This window comes from Hemitrygon akajei, chromosome 12 (assembly GCF_048418815.1).
Source record: "Hemitrygon akajei chromosome 12, sHemAka1.3, whole genome shotgun sequence".
Taxonomy (NCBI): Eukaryota; Metazoa; Chordata; class Chondrichthyes; order Myliobatiformes; family Dasyatidae; genus Hemitrygon; species Hemitrygon akajei.
Genome location: NC_133135.1, coordinates 64,490,081 through 64,508,354, shown reverse-complemented (window position 1 = coordinate 64,508,354; position 18,274 = coordinate 64,490,081). Strand labels below are relative to the sequence as shown.

The 18,274-nt window shown below is 41.5% G+C and overlaps 1 protein-coding gene across 1 annotated transcript in view; it reads left to right on the top strand.

Moving 5' to 3' along the window:
* The first annotated feature begins 2,705 nt into the window (after nucleotides 1-2,705).
* The window catches only part of hmcn1 (hemicentin 1), a 489,515-nt gene continuing 473,946 nt past the window's right edge, over nucleotides 2,706-18,274 (top strand). The window contains exon 1 of the mRNA XM_073063293.1: nucleotides 2,706-3,956. Within this exon, the coding sequence (XP_072919394.1) occupies nucleotides 3,689-3,956 (268 nt within the window). The 5' untranslated portion in view covers nucleotides 2,706-3,688. The remainder of the gene's footprint in view (nucleotides 3,957-18,274) is intronic.

Sequence of the window (18,274 nt, the reverse complement as noted above, 5' to 3'; positions counted from 1 at the left end):
TCTTTAGCTCTCCATCTCCTCCCCTCTAATCCTTGGTCCACTGTCCTCTCCTATTAGATTCCTTTACCCCTCCCACCTTCTCACTTCATCCCCCCCCACCCACCTTGCCCCTCACCTGGTCTCACCTATCACTTGCCAGCTTGTACTCTTTCCCTTTGCCCAACACATCTTATTCTGCCTTCTTTTCTAGTCCTGACGATGGGTCTCAGCCCAAAATGCCAACTGTTTCCCCTCTTAGATGCTGCCTGACCTGCCGAGTTCCTCCAGCATTTTGTGTATGTTGCTGAAAACCTGTAGAATCCCACATGTGTCTGTGAAATTATATGGTGAGGTGCTTCTTGATACACCTCAGGCTTATTTGCGTTCTTGTGTCCCTCACGAACTACTCCTTCGGATGGAAAGGCTCACTTGGTGAAAAGGGATTGCAGGATCTGCAGTGAGTAAACTACAACATGGGCACTCTTGCTTTGGTGTCTGTGATAAACTAAAACAGCAAGATTTGGGCTCCCATCTGGTTTAACCAGTGTTCCCGTGGATTTTTCCCCACCCTGAATGCATTTACACCTTCCTTCAAATTTCTTTTGAAATGGAAATAGTAAAAAGCCAATTGCTGTTTGCAAGACCTTGTGGCTTTGAGATTTGCCTACAGTTTAGCTGTTCAAACTAATTCCCTAGCTGGGATAGGAAAGGTGCTTTGTTTTTGAAAGTTGTCACTGTCCCTACTGTTCTTTTTCTCACCAGAACAGTTTAACATCCTGATCAGAGGAGCGGAGGCCAGCTGAGAGGAATCGTTAACAGTGATGTGTTACTGTAAAGAAACTTGTTGTGTTACTGTAAAGAAACTAGATGTTTGTACTGAACTATAAAGGAACTCTATTTCATAATACCTTACAAAAAGCAGATTATTACTCAGCTTATTTCTGATGCATTATTCATCTAATTGTTTATCGACATTCCAGATGTTCCACTGTGCCCAGCCTCCATATGCACTAAAAGCACAGTTGGAGTCATCTAAATCTCTTCTATCTACTAAATATTATTTAATTGCAGCCCATCTACCAGTAGGGGGAGACACAGCTCAAGTAATGGTCACGGCATAGGTTGGCCACAGAAGCCCCTATGTTCTATAACTTGCAATGTGCCATTTGGTATTCTATAACTTGCAATGTGCCATTTGGTATTCATGGAGAGGACTAATCCAAGGGAAAAGCCTTTGACAGAGAAACCAACAGTTGTTTTCTGAATGGTATCTGCATGTGTGATTAATCAAAACTGGTTGACATATTTTGAAGATATATTTTGAAATCCTCACAGACCTGGTGTATGCATCAGGAATTGGATAGTAAACTTCTGGGCCAATTGGCATTGGCGTCACTCTGATTATATATTTTCTTCTGTCATTTGTAATTCAACACTGGAAATTCAGTGAAACTAATGTTAAATGCTTTATGTAGTTTAGTACTTACATGAAGGTTTTTCAATTATCTATTTAAAAGATTACTATTAATAATTTTGATCAGATTTTCTAAAATGCTTCATTTATTTCAATGTCTTTTATTAATGTCTTTTACAATGTCAATGTCTTTTACAATACTCATCTTTTTTAAAAAGTTTCATAAGTATCCTAAATTAATCAAAATTACCATGGCATGTGAGAGAATTTTTTAGATTTTTTTGGACTCACACTCTCAAAAAAGGTTCGCCAGCCCTGTGTTTGTATACCCAGCATCAGTGGAATCCCTTGTGTCTGTGCATAAGTGGTTTACTGTACATTTCAATCAGGTTTTTTTTATTAAACAAAATATACCTTATTCAAAAATAAAATTATGTGCTGTACAATAAACCACTCAATGTCTCTCAATCCTTTACAAATCTTTCCATTATGGTCTTTACATTTCCACACTTTTAGCCACCCAGGTGGCACTCTATGGTTTCATATTTACATGCCCTTGTTGAGGGGTAAACTCCCCACCACCCTATCCCTCAACTCCCGCAGGAGAAGAACCCTAGACTGTGGTCCTTCCCCACCGGGCCCTTGCGGTGGCTGCACCGAGTCTGAGTGCGTCCCTCAGCACGTACTCCTGCAGCTGAGAATGTGCCTGTCGGCAGCATTCCCTCACGGACATCTCCGTGTGCTGGTAGACCATCAAGTTTCGGGCCGACCAAAGAGCGTCTTTCACCGATTTGATGATCTGCCAGCAGCACCGGATGTTGGTCTCGGTGTGCGTCCCCGGGAACAGCCCGTAGATCAGAGAATCCTCTGTTATGCAGCTGCTGGGGATGAACCTCGACACCACCCCTTCTATCCTCCTCCACACCTTCTCTGCGAACCCACAGTGTGCAAAGAGGTGGGTCACCGACTCCTCCTCACTGCAGTCCTCCCGTGGGCAGAGGGGTGCGGAGACAACTTTCCGGGCGTACAGGTGGGATCTGACTCTCACCGCCAGCCAGGTGAGGTTTTGGTGCCTGTTGGTGAGGTCTGGCGATGAGGCATTTTGCCAGATGAACTGGACGGTCTGCACAGGTACTTCATTGAGAGCACTTGAGTGGGTGAATTCCAGAAACAACCATCTCAACACTACACACCTTTATAGCACTCGAGCCTATAACTCACTGCTCTTCTTTGTTACAGCTTTAAAGAAATGGCATTATGGAATAGTTGCAGGGAATATTTCAACAACCAATATATAACATTCAGTAGTTTATGTAATGTAACATACTTTATTATTTCACACACTACCAGTGACCAAAGAGAAACTAATGCTAATAAGAAAATGATTTCACTTGGAAGAGAAACCGTCTTGGGAAGACGAGGAGCGTCACGCTGCGACTCAAATTCGGAATCTGACTTTCCCGCTTGTCTCTGTGTTTAATAACAATCATCTTGTAAAACGTTTTCTCCCTTTTTGAGAAGAGCCGTTCCTCTAAGGAAAATGCCTATTCTGTAAAAAAAAAGCAACCGATCTTAACGGGCAACACAAATGACACAGTTCACCAAGTCCAGAAGCAGGCTGTCACCAGGTACTTCGGCGCCGATCTGGTGTGCAGTTCAGAGATAACTCCGTCTCTTCTATTTTCTCCAGTATTTCTGCTAAGTAGAAGCTTCATGTCAGCGCCTTCATTCATGTCCCAGAGCTAATCTGTTTTCTTGTAATTACGTTGGATCTGCAACTAGTGATGTAGTTAAGTGCCGTCCCCCAGCCCAACTCCATCAGTTTTAATTACAAACATACTTATAATTATCGAACTCGCTTTGAAAAAAATACTTTAAAAACGTGCTGAACGCGCGGTGCATTTTTCCATTGATCCCTGGAGTCAACAGTACTGAGGGCTGACCTTTAAACTTAGCACTCGCCCCGAAGCGGGCCCCTAAAATCCGAATGACTCCTGTGTAATGTGCTCCAATCGGCACACAGCGCTCACCAGGGTATCATCTTGCCTTGTTGCGGAGAGGGAAGAGGCTGACCCGAGCAGTGGAGTTTAGTCTGAACCAATTCCTCTAACAGTCCGGCCACTTCACTCCAGTCTAACTGGACCGGCGGAGCATCAGCACCTTTGAACAACCTCTGGAGATCGAAACCAGAAGTGAGAAAAGTTCATTGCTGTTGCCTCGCAGATCAAATCTTTGCTTTTTAAATGCATCGCCTAGATTTACACGTCGTTTGACTTTTGGAGGACGGTGTTTAAAATGATTGTACCAATGAACCTGAGATGGCAAATTAAAACCTTCATCGTGTACCTTGCCCTGTTTTTCTGTCCGACCGTTCAAGATGAGCAGGAGGCGCAGGATGTCCCGGAGGGAGCTTCCACCCTGGCCTTTGTCTTTGATGTGACCGGGTCCATGTATGATGACTTAGTCCAAGTTATTGAAGGAGCTTCAAAGATTTTGGAGACGTCCTTAAGCCGACCCAAGAAGCCTCTGTATAACTTTGCTCTTATACCCTTTCACGACCCAGGTAAGGTTGATGTTGATTTCTGACACGGGCCGATTTTATCGTACTGACGTTTTGGGCGCATTTCTTCGGCTGTTCGAAACACACCCACGTTATTATTTTTCATGAAACACATTGCTGTTCTTACTGTTGAATGAACCGAGAATAGTTTTCTCCAGTGTTTCAAAACATTTGCAATTTCTTTGGCAAAATGTAAGTTAGCAAGGACACTTCCTTCACCCCCAGCACCTCTTTGTCCCGTTGGGTAGACTTGGGGCCCTATTTAACACACCGCTCTCCTCGGAACGAACCCCTGCGGCTATGAGAATGTTACAGGCAGAGCGGCGAGCTGTCTGAAACACGCTCAGCTCCTCGGGGGCTGTAGCCTGACTGAGGACTTGTGTCAGACTGTGAAAGGGCAGGGAAACAGAATCTGGGACAAATTAAATGCTATTTTCTCAGCAGGATGAAATGAGCAGTTTGTAGTGGGGACCAACGGCAGGAGAGCTGGAATCCATGCCGTTCCCCGGATAACGGGAAATATCGAGTGTATTGTACTTGGCAGGCAATTTGTCATTGAGGTGGGTTGAATAAAAGTCAGTTTCATTGATGCTATAATTCCGTTTTGAACAAGACCCGGGATTTATTTCCCCCCAGCGTGAACGGGAGGTCAACTGCGGAAGCCGCATTCTCAGAATCTCACATTTCCAAACCACAGGGGTCCATAGCAATGTCGAATAGATCTCATTTTTTGCGGGGACAAATTCGCATTCCCCGCCGAATTTGGGGGGGGGGGCTGTGGTAGGGGCAGGAATTTATCTCATTTGGTGAAAGAATGCGGTTGCGCAGCAATGCACATCGGTAGAGGGTGGAACGGGAGGAAGTTGTTTACCGCTGGGGAAGGGAGTGCATTGCATTTCGCCAAGACAATAGAAGTCACAGGCAGAAATACTTCAGCGACAATAACTTGCTCGTCACCCACGGGTTATTCCTGGTGGCCTGGCCGTTAATTATCCCTTAATCAGCGTAACTGAAAACAATTAGCTCGGCATTATCAACGTTGCTGATTCTGTGACCTTGTTGCGCGCTTCTGACTGCAAGTTTTGAATGTGGGAAAGTTAACTGCACTGCAAAACTGTTCAATTGTTAATGTTTCATTGCTTCAGTGTGAAAATTGCTTACATAAATACATAGTAATCGTAACTTTTAAATAGGGCAGTACAGTAATTCCTCAGTTCAAAGCTCAAAATGAGTTTATCATCAAAGTATGTTTCTGTCATCCCATACTACCTTGAGATTCGTTTTCTTGACGGCATTTACAGGAAAATAAAGAAACACAATAGAATTTACGGAGAACTATACATGACAAAGACTAACAAACAACCAGTGTGCAAAAAAAAAAGACAAATCGTGCAAGTAATAGAAAAATAACCAACTAATACTGAGAACATGAGTTGTGGAGCCCTTGGAGTTCAGTCTGCAGGTTGTGGAGTCAGTGTTGAGGTGAGTGAACTGACTGGGTCAGGAGCCTGGTGCTTGAAGGGTAATAACCGTTTCTAAACCTGAGGCTCCTGTACCTCCTGCCCATTGGGATCAGCAAGAAGAGAGCATGGCCTGGATGATGAAGGTCTTTGATGGATCCAACAGACTCTTAAAAAAAATTGGAATCTTCTAATGTCCTAATCCAATAGGATTTGCTTTATCACATTGAACCATTTATGCAGAGTATTCACACAAACTCCAGATTGCATCCCTACAGTTACACTGTGGCTGTGGAGGTCAATTGGGCTATCATGTACAATACCTGCTGAACAACTAGTGCAGACCACAAGCACTGCAACTGTACTGGAGATGGTGTACCATTGATTTGGTTATCACAGTAACATCAAGTTAATCTGAGAAATTTCCATAGTGCTCACTTGTACAAAGTTACCTTATTTTTCTGGTCCTTGCATGTGAGAATCAGTATTGAGAGGCATGTATATATTGGGGCAGCATGGTAGCACAGCGCTTTACAGTACCAGCGACCTGGGTTCAATTCCCTGGTGCTTGGAAGGAGTTTGTACATTCTCTCCGTAATTGTATGGGTTTCCTCCGGGTGTTCTGGTTTCCTCCCACAGTCCAAAGTTGGTAGGTTAATTTGTCATTGTAAATTGTCCTGTGATTAGGCTCGGATTAAGTTGGGGCATTGCTGGGCGACGTGGCTCGAAGGGCCAGATGAACCTACTCCATGTTGAATCTTGATAAATAAAATAACAATGTAACTCGAGACTGTAACAATAATTCAGAAACTGAATTAGAACCAAAATCACACCAACTTTTGCTAGCAAATAAACTATCAGAATGAGGCCATCTTGGAACTGTTAAAGGAATATGTTTAGTGGTAGTCCATTTTAGTTTGATGGATATAAAATGGATGGAAGATTGGTATAGTTGGACCAATTTTATATTTGTAGTGTTGTTTAGGCTATATTAATTCATAGACCAGTTTATTGACTGCTGTTTTCATGAGAAGTTCACTGGTAGAATGTGCAGACTGCATACTGTCCTAGGCTAATATCCCCAGAAGTGAGGTCCAAATTTTACTCAGTCAACCCCACTGTTTGCATGTCTAACATTAAATGTCTGAAATACTCTGCTCTGAGCTGTGAGACATGAAGAGATTTCTAGGTGGACCGAGGAAAAGGTTGAAAGATGTTCTCAAATCCTCTTCAGAAAAAAAATGACATGCCCAGTGATTCCTGGGAATGCGTGGCCCAATCCAAATGGGAAAGGACTGCACATTGAGAATCTGAAGTCCATTAAGGATACGGGGATGCCCAGCGTTAACAGTGCAAATAACACACCACTTGCCAAGGTCCCCATCCACCTCGCTCAGCACAGCCTGTGACCAACTGGGGCACAATCTGTGGGTCCCAAATTGATCTTTTCAGTCACCTTGGAACCCACAGCTGGAGAGGGGCAATAAGTTTGCAACACTGATTGCTTGAGGAGAGAAGAAATGGGTTTAGAGACATAATGTATATCTTGAATTTTAAAAGAAGGCAAAGATGATTAAAAAGTACACAAGGCAGAGGCAGCAGTCTCTTAAATTTCACATGAATTAGGATGTTTAAAGGTTCGTTTTATTAGCAAAACAAACTAGACTGGATTTTTAAAGAAAATTCCTGAAATGTTGTAGTTTGGATTCGAGAGGCTGGAATTCCACAATTTGAAGGTTAACAAGAAAGAAACACAGTTAAGGTTCAAAACTAAAACTAGAAGTGCTGGAAGTATCCAGCAGGTAATGCAACAACTGTGTAAAGATTAATAGATTTAATGTTTCAGGTGAAAGACATTTAAACAGAATCAGGAAAGAGGGAAAACAAATTAGATGCAATTCAAGTTATTTGGCTTTCATGCTGACTTGGACAGAAAACCCTATATATTAACATCTATATATAAATCCTATAAAACCCTTAAATATTGTTTGAATAAGGATTCTATGCTCCAACATTTTAATAATAAGCTACTTGTCTAGGCTCTGAATAATCAGCTGGGCAGGATGTTACAATGGACAGAAATATTCAGAGAGGTAGTATTTCTATGACCTGTTTTACATTAACACTGAAAATACATTACAGAACTTTGTTAAAATAAACCTTGGTGCCTCATTCCTTAAATTCTTTCTATTTCAATGACTGTAAATGTTGTATGTGATCCTGGTGGCTACTTACGGACGGTACTCAGTGCTGTGCCTGCACCTTCAGTATAGCACAGCTCTATTCAATGTGCATTTAAGGATTACTGCCATTTTGCTAGTCAGTCAATGAATGGGGTTTCCTTTCCAGTTCAACTAAAGTTTTCCCAATTAGAATATCACAGGACATCATGATGGCGCTGTTTTACATGAACATATACATTGCGAATTCTGAAACCTTGTAAGTTTTGTAATTTTGGTAAGACTGCTGTAATTTCATGACTTGATTTTATGATGACTTAAGGGGAACTTCTTCACTGAGTATTTAACACAATCCAAATAGTGATCATTGTAGCAGCATCAGGACTGGTCAGAATGATATTTTGGGCTTTCAGTGACATGGGTAACTTAATTTCACTCTCTTAACAAAAACCAACAATGTTGTTTTCCACTCAATTTCTCAACTGCATTATCAATACACCCTTAAATAGAGTAGGCAATGATAGGAGGAAAGGTTTAAAGAATTGTCCAAAATATACCTCCAAAATCGAATCAATTATCAGACTAAATCTGAGGAAGTGATGGAACTGCTTGAACAATCTAGGCTAAAAGAATATTTCTACAGGATAGTGTTAGAAAACAAGTCTCAAGATCACAGAAAAAGAGATGATCTTAAGAGAAAACAAATATGCCCTACTTTATCCTAGTTATGTGTGATTATCGCCGGAGAAGAAAACAGAGTGAGCAACAGACAATGGTTAATCATGCAATGGTCAGGAGGGAATGTTCTCAAAGCCCTCTAGGAAGAAGAGATGGAAAATATCAGAATAACTGTCCAAATTACTTGGCTGGATTTTTCCTAACCAGAAATCTCAAAGAAGCATCAAGACTTAGCTTGGTTGGTGGTGAAGTGGACACTCCTTTACAGAACCTTCATGTACAACAGGAGTCTGACTGTAGCTACAGTGAGAATAAGACCATTGCCCATCTTCTTCTGAATATATTTAACAACCGGTCTGGAAAGTGATGCAGTGCCCTTTACTGAAAATTCATTCTATGCAGCTGTGAAACATGGGACACACGGCCCTATTTCCAGGGACACACTCTGAGGAAAACGTCAGATGCTGCTGGAAAATTACCAACTTGGTGAATGGTATTCTTTGGTCTGCTCAAAATTTGCAGGTCTTCCAGTGCAAAGAGATGTTCACATCTTAATGTAGTATCTGGCACATTCCAAGGTACAGTACTATGCATTGCAGCTTCCCACAGGCAATATGATGAAGGCCACATGAGCGAGTCCTCCTGCCATTACACTGAGTGTCTGGAATATATGCAGCAAAAAAAACCCTTTTGCAATTATTATTACTCATGGAGTGTCAGTGGAAGGGTAGAAATTTATGCTATGCTAGTATCATTCCATTTTTTTTGCAAGACAATTACATTGTATGTTTTATTGTGAATTGTGGCCGATGTACAGTGGTGTGCTAAGACAAATGTTATGAATAATATATATTTTTGAAAATAAAATTTCTTAGCATTGATGGGCACTTAAGTGGGAGCTATTCCTTTTGCCAGTCCTGGTTTGATTCTGTTTATGATATGAATGCACCCAAATGTGCATCAATGTATATTCAGTCGTACAGTTCCATTAATTTTAGCATTCCTGGACTTTACACGAATGAAAATGTTCTAGGTGTAAATAAAAAGGGAAATGTGGTAGGGGGAAGGGTGAAACGAGGAGTCCAGTCCAGCTGATTTGCTACCGAATCATTCTGCTCTTAGTTTGCAGGATATTGATGGAAGGGTCGCAGAACTATCAAGCCTACTCTAATCACCTGCTTCCTGATGCGTTCTATCAGAGTCACTCAGCTTATTCTTGCTCTAAATGTGGTCCCAAAGAGTGCAAATGTAAAGCTAGGACAGACTGTCCTTGAAATCAAAGCAGTGTTTGACCAACTGTGGTATCATCGGTCAGAGTAAAACTGAAGCCAGCTGGCCTCCAAGGGAAACTGCTTTGCTGTTTGGAGTCACATAGAGGAGGGTGTTTGCAGTTGTTGGAAGTCGATAAAGTCAGTCTGAGATCTCTGTCCTGAGGAACTCCTGACATGATGCCCAAGATCCAACTATCTTTAGATACTTCATTTTTTACAGTCAGATGTAGGATAGTTGCATAATGTCTGGATCCATTCACAGCTTCCACCTGCATTCCTGCATCTGAACTGCATTCTAGTAGGTGATGATAGGTGGCCAGTAACAGTAGTACCACAGAAGTGCCAGGCAACTCCCATCTGCAACAGCAGGGTTTAATAACTAGCCTTAAAGGCATTATTGTCAACAAAACCCCTACCATCAACACCTTGATTGATACCATTGACCATAAAATCAATTGGAACTATGCAAGAATACTGTGGCTTCCAAGAGCCGGTCAGCAGTTAGATATCCTGTACAAAGTAGCCTAATTTCTAAATCCCCAATGCCTTTCCATCAGCCATAGGGATATTACACAAGCAATACACACAAATGCTGGAGGAACTCAGCAGGTCAGGCAACATCTATGGAAATGTAGAGCAGGTTGCATTGGGAGCACCAGATCCAGCAGACCCCAACTGTTTCCCAGGTGAAGTGTTGTCTCCCCTGGAGGGACTGTTTGGTACACTGAATGGGCATGAAGAAGGAGGTGAATGGGCAGGTGTAGCCTTTCTGTTGCCTGCAGGCGTATGTGCTAGGAGGAAGATTAGTGAGAGTGATGAATGGACAAGGGAATGATGGAGAGAATGCTTCTAGCAGAAAGCGGAGAGTAGGGGAGAGGTAAAAATGTGTGTGCTGGATGTGGAGGTTCATGGAGTAGGTGGGTGATGGCAAGAGGAACTCCATCCGTGTTAGGATGGCGGGAAGATGCGGTGAGGGCAAATGTCTGCGATTGGGTGAGGGTAGCATCAATGGTGGAGGAAGGGAAACCCTGTTCTCACATTCAGCGGCCAAAACAATAAGAACTGAAATTCTCCTCAAAATATGTCCACCTCTCAAATTTCTTCACAATCTATCTGCACGTCCCAAGTCTTTGGCCTAGTTTAAATTGTTATTTGTTAATGCTTCTGTGAAGACCATAAGATAACAAGACTCAGGAGCAGTATTGAGCCGTTCAGCCTACCAAGTCTACCCCATCATTTAAACATGATTTACTTTCCTCTCTCAACTTTATTCTCCTGCCTTCTCCTCATAACCTTTAATATACTTACCAATAAAGAACCTATCAACCTTTGCATTAAATGTACCCAATGATTTGGCTCCACAGATTTCACCATCCTCTTACTAAAGGAATTCCTGCTTATCTTTGTTCTAAAGGGCAGTCCTTCTATTCTGAAGACATGCCCAACAGTTCCTAAACTGCCTCACTTTCCATGTCCAGTCAATCCAGGCTTTTCAGTAGGATTCAGTGAGATTTCAGCCTCCCCTGCCCCCTTATAGATTAATCCTGGGATCATTCTGGTAAACCTCTTCTGGATACCCTCCAATGCCAGCATATCTTTTCATAGTTAAGGACTGAAAACTGCTCATAATACTCCTAATATGGCCTGCCCAATACCTTATGAAGTCTTAGTATTATACACTTGTTTTTATATTCTAGTCCTCTCAAAATGAATGCTAACATCGCATTTGCCTTCTTTACCACTGACTTAACTTGTTGGTTAACTTTTAGGGAATCTTGCATCAGATTCCCAAGTAATTTTGTTTCTCTGATTTTTAAATTCACTACCCATTTAGAAAATAGTCAAAGCATTTACTTCTACCGGAGTACATGACCAGATACTTCCCTGTGCTGTATTCCTCCTGCCATTTCTTTACCCATTCTCCCGACTTGTCTAATTCCTCCTGCAGGCTTTCTGCTTACTCAGTGCTACCTGCCCCTCCACTTATCCTTGTAACAGCTACAAACTTGGCCAGAAAACCATCAATTCCATCATCCAGACCATTAAGTTGTAGCATGAGAAGTAGCCAACACAACATGTCACCAACAGCCAACTGGAGAAAGCCCCCTGTATTCCCACTTTGTCTTCTGCCAGTCAGCCAATTTTCATTCCATGCTAGTACTTTTTCTATAATACCGTGAACTCTTAATCTTGTTAAGCAGCCTCATGTGCAGCACCTTGTTGAAGGTCTTTTGAAAATCCAAGTAAAGAGTAACCTCCGATTCTCCTTTGTCTATCCTGCTTGTTATTTCTTCAAAGAATTCCTAAAGATTTGTCATCTAAATGGTCCTAAGTCTTACCAGCCACTGAAGTCAGACTAACCAGCTTAAAATTTTCTGTTTTTTTTCTCCCCGCCCCACCCCCCCCCATCATAGAGTGACATTTGTGATTTTCCAGTCCTTTGGAACCATTCCTGACACTAGTAGTTCCTGAAAGATCACTGCTCATGCCTTCTCATCTCTTCAAAAGTTCACTTGTCAAAATATGCATGTCAAATACAACTCTGATATTGATCTTCCCCAGATAGCCATGAAATACAAAAAAAACATGGGAATCATTGAAAGAAAAGATATCAACCTCCTTCCTGCATGAATTGGAAAAATAAACAGAACTCACAAATCTCAAACCCCAACCCCATCCTGACAGGTAAAAAATCACGTGGAAAACGGCAGCTGGAACATCAAACGCAAAAGCCCCAACCCCCTCCCTCGCAAAATAAACAACGGCAATAACATCCAACCTCCAAACCCCTCCCTCGCAGATCGTCCACACGGAAAATGGCAGCTGGAATCTCAAACCCCAAACACGTAACCCCCTCCCTCGCAAAAACAGCAACAAGAGCATCAAACCCCTACCCCCTTCCTCACAGAAAAGTACAGGGGCAATAGAATCAAACCCCAACTCCTCCCTCGCAGAAAAGAACAATGACAATAACATCAAAGCCCAACTCCGTCTCTCACACACAGACACCAGATCCTCTCTCTCACAAAAACACCTAGCACCTCGACCCACCAATCGGCAACAAGAAAGAAAACACAGAACATTGAAGGAGAGCAGTATAAACTACAGCCCAATAATCACATAAATCTTAGAATTTCGAAAACATCCTCCAGTCAGAGTCAAATTCTGTCCTTCCATGAAGAGTGACTGCCACACCCCTGACTTATAGCCTTCCAAGCGCCACCAACCCAATGACCTGCGGCCTTTGTGGAGAGCAACTGCTGGCCTCCTCCATATTTGCTCGATGCTTCAATCTTCTTCAACGCTTTGAAATGGAGTCGACCATGGCCCTGTGCCCCATCTCTCGTCTTCTCCACGAGGCAGCTCTCGGTCATCTCTGGAGACAGCAGAGTGCAAGATCTTTTGTTCAAACTCCAAACTGCACGTCAAAGGCTCCAACAGTTTCCGAAACACAATCAAGACAAGAAGGACAAGCAGAAGGCATAGAAAAAGTGAAATAATGGAAGAGATTACTATCTGGAAGATGTCGCCCAAGAAATCGTAGTTCGCTACTGCTATCTTGACTGGATGTCTCTGCTATCTCTCTCAGAACCCTTGGGTGTAGTCCTTCCAGTCCAGTTGACTTACCCATCGTCAGATCTTTCAGCTTCCCAAACATCATCTTCTTAGTAAAAGTGACTATATTTACTTCTGCCCCCTGACTTGTCTCGAATTTTGCTGCATGTTGCTGGTGTCTTCCACAATAAAGACTGATGCAAAATATTTATTCCTTTTGTCTGCCATTTCTTTCTTCCCCATTACTACTTTTCCAGCATCATTTTCCAGTGATCCGATGTCCACTCTTGACTGGTGTTTACTCTTTACATACCTGGAAAAAAAATCAGTATCCTCTTTTGTTATTGCTGAGTTTGCCTTTTTTCTCAACTTACTGTTTTCTTCGTTGTTTTCTGTTGGCTTTTAAAAGCTTCCCGGTACCCTAGTTTCCTGCTTATTTTTTGCAATATTGTATTGGGACGCTGTGACAGCAAAGAGGTTAGCACGACATTATTACAGCTTGGGATGTTGGAGTTCAGAGTTGAATTGTAATGTCATCTGTAAGAGTCTGTCCATCCTCCCCATTTTCTCCAGGTCCTCCGCTTTCCTCCCACAGCCCAAAGACTTACCAGTTGGTATGTTAATTGGTTATTGTAATAGGAGGTACATTCTTACATGTTTAGAATCCAGCTGTTATCATCTTTTAGCCATGACTCTGTAATGCCCACAACATCATACCTGCCAATTTCTAACTGCACTATATACTCGTTTTGTATACTGTGTTCATTCCACCCTTCATCAGGACTCACTTTAACCCGAGGCATCAATTCCTCCTCTTAGGTGTTACCTGACCTATGGAGTTCCTCCAGCATTTTTTCCATTGCTCCAAGTTTCCAACATCTGCCGTTTCTTCTGTCTTTAGTGTTTCTTCTCATTGACCCTAACATTTAAAGATCATACTGGCCGCTGAACTGAAAAGGCTATATTTTATGTGACTGGGAGTGCTTAGCAAATGATGAGAAGTAGTCTCTTGAAAACTGAAATGAAATACAATCTAGAGTGTAGTTATAATAACTTAATTTCTCCAGAACTAGACAGATACCTGTCAGTGACATTAGGAGACGTAGCATTTGTTTGGCCCGGATTCTTGCAATCCTATGTATGCATGCATAGGCATTTTTATCACATTGGCAACGTGACCCTGTGTGATGAATTTAACTGTGAATATCTTTACTTCTGCATACCTGAATGCTTTAGCTGAGCTGAGCTTTCACACATGCAAAGCCCAAGAGACAAATAAATCATTTATTTCCTGAACATTTTGATTTGGAGAACTGCTATAATCACTTTATTTATGATAATGGAAGACAAATATAAAACCTCAATACTATTTCCTATTCTGGATATGAATGAAATATTGAGTAATTGAAGAGGTGTAATCATAAAATTGTGAGAATTTTTTAACGCAACGGAAGGGTGATAACCATTCTAAGTCAGTAAGACAAATTAAGTGTTCAATAATATTTTATTTTTAACAACTGGCATTAAATTAGGTGTAAAATCTGATTGTGTTAATGAGATATATAGGTCATTGTGATTTGATTTCTAGCCAGATGTGACATCATAACCAGCCCCTTCTATCCATTCACCTGTTTAAAAAATGATTTTGTCATTTGCAAGCATTGTTTAATTAGGTGATCACAATTCAAAAGATGGTAATGGTACAATAGTTGCTTTGGATTTCTGTCATGATAAACACTCTGAGAAACAGGCTAGACCATGCAGAGACTGTTTCAGGATTTTGAACTTAGACTTGAAATCAAATGGCATGCAATACAATATTACATGAGTTAAGAGAGATTGTAATGTATTAGAAGGAAACTTTGCATTCATACCTCACAACTCATTCTCAGAAATCCTAAATTCGACATCACCCTCATCTTTTCTAACACCTATTCACAAGATTGGTCATTACTTGCTTCTGTATGCCCTATCATCACAGCTTTGGACAAACTTGACCTCCATTCCCCTCCGTTCCCATTTAAGAAAGAGAACTGTTTTTCACAGGGACAGGAAAGCCGGTTCAGCTCCAGTATACCACTTGCCTTCTATCCACACTCATTCCAACTAAAATTAGTTCCTGCTGGATGAGAAATGAGTGGACCATACCAGTTTGGTCCCAGAAGAGGAGAAATTGCCTTGTGTTGTGAGCTCTGTCATTTTGGAATTTGTTATCCTAAAGAGATGTGGAAGCTCAGTTGTTGGTATACAAAGGTGACTTTTTGATGTAGAGGAAGGGAAGGAAAATAGTTTTAAGGCATACAATCTTCTGTGATCATATGCTCAGTGAAAAATACTCCTGCTTAATTTCTTGGTCTTAAACTAGACCTGCTGTCAACTACTGAACAAAAATCAATGCATTTCCTGATAACCATCAGAGATGTGCTGATATTTGCCCGGAATAACTCCATACAATACAAATCAAAATCTATTCCTCTGGGGGCCACATATGAAACAAACAGCCTGCTACTAACTTTGAGATACAATTGCATTCTAATCCTGTACAACTTCCCTCCTTACGGAAAAGAAAATTATCCCAGTGTAACCCAACCTTTTCCATTCACTCCATCTCCTGTCTCTTTGTTCTCCTTCCCAGCCTCTTTGATTATTCTCTCTTCTTTCCACAGAAAGTGGACAGGCATTAAGAGCATTTACAGTTCTTGCTGATAGTACTGTGATAAGTACTTTCAATGGCAAAGATTTATCCATTGTATATTCTCAGAGGTATATTCTTACTATTAGGATCACTTGAGTGCTTAAAGTACATACATGTTCATTGTAATAGCCTAATCAAACTTGCATATGAAACTTCTTTCAATAATCCGAGGCTTTCCTTCCTGCTTTAGTTTGAACATCACTGTCTAACACTATGTCCTGAAGAAGGGCTTAAGGCTGAAATGTCAACTATCTATTTGTTTCCATAGATGCTGCCTGACCTGCTGAGTTTCTCCAGCATTTTGTGAGTGTTACTACCTCCAGCCTCCTCCAAAAGCCTGGCCTTTTGGTTTGAGGCATTGAGTGTGCAGCTGACTGCTCAGGATTTGCCATGTACGCTCAGTAATATTTATTTTTCTCATCTCACAATTTGCTCAATCTCTTCAAAATTATTTGAAGAAAAGTCATGGAACAAAGTTTCCAAAGCTTCACCGAAGTGAATTATATTAAGGCAGGTTCTTTGTGGGTGAGTGACAGAGAGGAGAACATTGATAATGTGTAAATTACACACCCAGACTATCCTTTGGATTTGCATTGTGCAGTGCTCGAGAAACAGAAAGAGAATTGAAGGGCGCTGGAGATGCCAGTGGTGTGGGGGGAGGGGGGAGAGACCAGTCACTTCTACTCCAGGCTCAGAGAACACCTGTTGAATTTTGAAGCCTGCTAATTACTTCAGTGCTTTTCTGGCAATTAGTAAAGGTCAATGATAACATCTTTCACCTGTGAGACAGGATCTCATTGTGAGCCACAGTGGGTGGAAATAGGAGAGGGAGACAGAAAAGGGGAAAGTTGGATTTTGAAAACAAATGAAACCTTTTTTTGAGAGGGGGGAAAAGCTCAAAGGGGCTGAGGAAAATTGGTGTGGTGGGGGATGGGTCCAGTGGCTTCCTGCCACCTGTCCTTTTGTGAATGAATAAATTCAGGGTAAATTGAGTGCTGTGGCTTGGAAGACAGAGGGTGGGGTGAGTTGGGCCAGGCCATTTTGCAACTAAGGAGTTGTCCATTTGTGATGGAAATAGGGTAAACTATTTTTAGAAGTATTAGAATTGGATTTGTTGTTACTGACATGATATGAAATTAGTTGTTTTACAGATGTAAATAATTTACATAAATAAATGGTCTGTGAATCTTTGGATGTTTCTTCAATTGGCAGTAACAGCAAAGTCTCTGAGAATATATGCTTAACAAGCAATGGAGTGAAAAGTTTACTGTGGTGGATGGGGATGTGGAGCTAATATTATTGAATCAGCTATGTTCTTAAAAAACTTATGGAGTAGTTTTGAGGGCTGGATGGCTGATAAGTTTTAGAAGTTGAATGTTTGATGGACCTGATAATGGGTAGTGACTTCCATGGACAGAAGTGCCAATCAGAGTGAGGGAATGGAATGAAGAAAAATGATTGGTTAGGGAGATGTAGGTGAGGTACTTGTCCAAATTAATTATGTCCTTACTCAACTAGAAAGATCTGGTTAATGCCTTCCCTCCAGACACTGCATAGCTCATTTGTAAAGAAAGCAGTAAATAATTAATAAGGACAAGACAAGGGAATGTAGGGAAGGAACTGGAGCAGGATGAATGAAGAAGAGAAGTGTGCAAGCAGGTGTGAAACCATATTCAATGACTTTATATGTGATAGCACACAAAAATGTTGGAAAAACTCAGGTCAGATAGTATCTAGGGAGAGGAATGAACAGTCAATATTTCAGGCTGAGGCCCTTCATGAGAACTGGAATGAAAGAGGGAAGAAGCCAGAATGGAAGGGAAGGAGTAGGTAGGTGGGGAGGTAAGATTGATGTGAGAGGCTTGGAAGTGATAACTGGAAGAGACAAAAGGCTTAAAATGATGAATCTGATAGAGGACAGTGGACCATGGAGATGGGGAGCCAAAGAGAAAGATGTGGGTGATGGGCAGGTCATGAAGCAGAAGAGTGGAAAGAAGGGGTAAAGGGGCCAGGTAGATAAAGAAATCAAAGGGAGTGAGAGATGGGGTTAGTTAGAGAAATTGATGCTGATATCATCAGATTGGAGACTACCAAGACAGAGCATAATATGTAATTTTGATGAATAGCATTTGTTAAAGAGTAAACTAAAATTCTAAGGAATAAAGAAAAGGTGTGAAAGTCATCATTTGCTGTTTCCAGACCTCTGAGAAAATCCTGTGCTGAGCTTGTTAAACCTTTTGGGGCAGCCCTGGAATCTGCACTGTATACCATATTTATAGCATCCTGTAGCAGAACTACAGGAATGTATTTAGCCTCAAATCAGTAACAGTCAGCAAACCTGGTACTTTCATGTGAATTGCTGGATGTAAATTTTCTTCAGAGGTTTTTACACGAGTGTAGCCTGTTACCGGTTTGGGTTCATTACAAGGGACCCAGGGGATGGGGAGTGTGTTGTTTTCTGGCAAACGGTCTGCATCGTAAC